Source organism: Primulina tabacum, chromosome 2, assembly GCF_025594145.1.
Source record: "Primulina tabacum isolate GXHZ01 chromosome 2, ASM2559414v2, whole genome shotgun sequence".
In the NCBI taxonomy this organism is placed as follows: domain Eukaryota; kingdom Viridiplantae; phylum Streptophyta; class Magnoliopsida; order Lamiales; family Gesneriaceae; genus Primulina; species Primulina tabacum.
In genome coordinates, this window is record NC_134551.1 from 37,428,025 (window position 1) to 37,432,218 (window position 4,194).

General features: G+C 35.5%; 1 protein-coding gene across 1 annotated transcript; it reads right to left on the reverse strand.

Moving 5' to 3' along the window:
* Nucleotides 1–2,628: 2,628 nt before the first annotated feature.
* LOC142531799 (ethylene-responsive transcription factor 3-like) lies at nucleotides 2,629–3,785 on the reverse strand. Its single transcript, XM_075638062.1, has one exon. It carries the CDS (start codon nucleotides 3,570–3,572, stop codon nucleotides 2,898–2,900), a length of 675 nt encoding a protein of 224 aa, XP_075494177.1. The 5' UTR covers nucleotides 3,573–3,785; the 3' UTR covers nucleotides 2,629–2,897.
* Nucleotides 3,786–4,194: the final 409 nt, after the last annotated feature.

The window sequence follows — 4,194 nt, forward strand, 5'->3', positions numbered from 1 at the left end:
TAATCGGGTTGCCAAAAAGCTCGTATTTTAGTTGAAAAAACCAACACTGATAAAATTTACGTCCCGGCGTATAAAATCACCTCGACACCCTTTATTTTCAAAAATAAGAAAAATCCACAATCATATTTTAAATAATTAAAAACAATTATTTAATAAAACATTTTCCGTTTCTCAGCCCTAGGTCTCCGTTCGTCTCGCAACTCGAAATAACCTTTAAAAATATATTTTAATGCAATCATGTAGAAAAATATATTTTAAACATGCAAGTATGCACAACATAATTAATTCATGCAATTAAAACATTTAATTAAAATACAGGAGAATTTAATAATTCAAATGCATGTGGTTCGCGTGGATCTTTAAATTTCCGGAGCGTTACAGGTACATTTTTAAAAATATTACCCTTGTCCTCAAAAAGTTTTCAATTTTGCAAAAAATTAGCTATCGGTTTAAAATATGACTCGGCATGTAAAAATATCATAAAATCCTAATTTTCGAAAATCACCTATTAAATACATCATATATTGAATAATTATTTAATAAAAACATTTTTCTAAAACTATCTCCGTCTCTGTTCCCCGTTCGATCATCGAATACTACAAAAAACCCTATTAGTATTAATGCAATTTAGTAAATCATGCAGTAAAAAATATAATCATGTCATAGACATGTATTTAATGCATTTAAAATATTTAATTAATAATTTTTAATAATACTCTAGATTTACATGCATTTTAAGCCGTTTGAATTTATAAACCTTACGGATACAATCTTAAATAAAATGACCATGCAATTGGGAAAAAAAATTTCTTGGAAAAGAACAAGCATGTATCACCAATTCAGAAAAAGTATGATATGATCTAGGGAATTGCCAAAACTAAAAATGAAACTTGTGATCACCTAATCGTTTATATTTTGTTATTTCTGACAATTTGATCTCCAATCCATTTCAGATATTTCCCTATTAGAAATCTTATTCAACAGCTTTGCGAACAAGTACGGTCAAAACAGGGTATAATAGCCAAATGAATCATCTAACTTTCTATATTTTGTGATTTGATTATATAAATATTTAAATTTAAATTGACAAAAATTTGTATGACGGATCTCTTATTTAAATAATCCATGAAAAAATATTATTTTTTATGATAAGAGTATTATTTTTTATTGTGAATATCGATAAGATTGACACGTCTCACAGATAAAGATTCGTGAAACCGTCTCACAAATGATCTACTCAATTAAGTTTTATTCCTATGAGTTTGTTATTTTTTTTCTTTTTTCCTGACATGACCACATTTACAGAAAAAGATTAAAAACCAAAATTAACCAACTTATAGAACCTAGAAAGAACAAAATAAGTAAATTTACATAACAAATTTGGTTTTTTTTTTTCCTTTTTTTGTTTTTTGTTTTTTTTTTTTGTTTTGCATTTGGTCCTCATATCAGCATTTTACATCAGTGTTAGCACTCTAGCGAAAACAAAAAAACAACTTGAGTTACAGGAAAAAATCCAAATTCGAATTCTCACCTGACCATGACACAAAATAAGCAAAGATAGAAGGCTACTTTAGCTGTTATCCTTCAAAATCACAAAAACCAACAATTACCAGATATGAAATAAGTCAATAACAAACAAGATGTATGAAAGAACAGATACCAAACAGAACGGACTCCTATATCTGTTAAAAACTATAGAAATTCAAAGCTAAACGCATCTACTCCACAATTATCTTCTTCATTCAGGTGCATGTATACACGTATACATACATCAATACATGTGTGTGCATTGTTTGTATTCCTGCCATTAGCATACAGCAGGTAAATATAACAAAGAAGAGTTAGCATACAACAGGTGAATATAACAAAGAAGAGTAGCATAGATCCACTGCAGAAAATGAAGCCCAGCACGTCACTCGTGAGACTGAAAGTATAGCTAATTAAAGAATCTGTAAGCAATGAAAATGTGTTTCCACAAAAATTAGAAACAACAACAGATTTATAAATCAAAACGATTTGACACTCAATCGACTATCAAGTTGCAAAAACTAAGTCACACATACTGCATTACATGACAATTCAATTAACCAATGTTTAACGGCTAATCTAAGTATTAACGACTTATCATTTGCACTACCTTTACATTGAGATGGAAATCATCGATGAATATGAAGAATGCACATTAGATTGTTTGGACTAAGAATGTCGTGTTACTGACCCAGTGAGGAATAACTGAGCACCACAGCTCCTAAAACTCAAAAGATCATCCTTTAAACCTTAAAAAAGGCATCTTAATGAATAAAAGCAAACATGAAACTAACGCGACGTCGATCCATCAAGGGAGAAAATGACACAAACTGGCGAGTAAAACGTCTACAATAAGTGGTTTAAAGTTGACATAACTTGATCTACAAAGTTCCCATAATTCACAATTCATTATAACATCATAGTCACTTGAGCAGAGTCGCGTTGTTAAACTTTCTATGTTTACATCAAAATGACGGCAATTTAGCAAATTACAAACCAAGAAATTCAGAACCTGAAATAATAAACAAAAAAAGGGATCAGGGTATGGTCAGAAAATCATAGAAATATAACAAATTAAAAGATCTAAAACAGCACAAAACATACTCAAGATCATCACGATATCGGCTATTATCAATGACATTGAAGTTCATAAATATAAAACACGTAAATCCTCTTCAGACAACAGACAATCGGAAGACATTCTAAAGATAAGTATTAGTTTTTAGGCCACAACAGTCTTCAGCCTTGTCTATGAGCACTCTCCTCCCCCTTTTTTTCAGTAAAATAAATATAAAAGAAGAAACAAACTGAGTAAATTGAACCAAATGGGGTTTTTCGCTAGTTATGCGATCATCATCTTCTGAGACCCCTTAGAGCCGGAGAGCGGTGCAAGCGAGCTCTTCCGTGTCAGTGGCAGAGTCCAGCGACGGAGGCAAGTTAAGATCAAAAGGAAGGGGCTTTTTACAAGAGGAGGAGGCGATGTCACAATCAGTATCATCAACCACGGACGAAGAGGAATCACAGTCGCTATGACAATAATCGGGAACAGCTGGCGGAAACCGAGGTTGCCTCCTCTGCTTCTGTACAAGCGGCGGCGGTAGCTGTCGAGGCCCACTAAAAGATTCCACGGTGCTGCTCATGCTGCTGGACGTTGGCCTCTGCTGGGCCATTATCTGGTGGTCCTGGACGTAAAATCGAGAATCCATTAACGGATCGCAGGGGTTACTGCTCATCCGAAGATGAGGTGAGTTTTTAGCGTTGAAAACCGGAAACAAAGTGCCGTCGGCAGGTGAGGGAAAGTTTGTCTTGGCCTTGGGCCCCCGAAGAGAGCGGGCGGCGGCGTCATACGCTCGAGCTGCGTCCTCAGCTGAGTCAAAGGTGCCTAGCCAAACCCGGGTCTTCTTCCAAGGGTCTCTGATCTCCGCAGCAAACCTCCCCCACGGCCTCTTTCTAACACCCCGGAATCTGATCTCCTTAGATCTGTCACCTTCCCCGGAATGAACCACCGCCGCTGCCTGCCTCGGCGCTACTCTCCCCCGCCGCATGGCCCAACTCAAAGATGACCCACAACAACAACAATAAAAAAAAAACTTTAACGCGACAACATATATACACGAAAAACGAACACGAACGGCACCAACGCAGAGAGAAATGAATTAGATTTCGCTTATCTGATTCATATAAAAAAAATCTCTCTCCAATGAATGTATTTGTGGGTTAAAAAAAGAGAACAGGGCCAAGAAACTACGATAATAATATAATAATTGTTTATGAGTGGGCACGAGCAATTGCTTTATCGAACCAACAACTTTGGCCCCTCCCCTGCTTCTTCCCCCCCAAATACCCTTGCACCCGAGAAGACCAAAATACCCCTTTAATTAATGAGCGGGTGGTAGAATAATTTTGGCGATGGCCAAATCCTTTTCAGTAATTTAATTTCGTGAAATCGTGGCAGATGATTAGGGTTTTTTACCGGTGGGAAAGTAAATGCCTTGTTCCAACTAGGTCGGTCCAATTACTTAATGCTTAGTGCGTACAACTTTCAATATTTGAATGTTCGATATACATCCAAATTAACCTGTAATATTTATTTTTTAACAACTTTTTCATAATATTACAACTTTTTCATGTTGAGGTTGATGGTTTGTGGCCCATTGTAAGATCTCA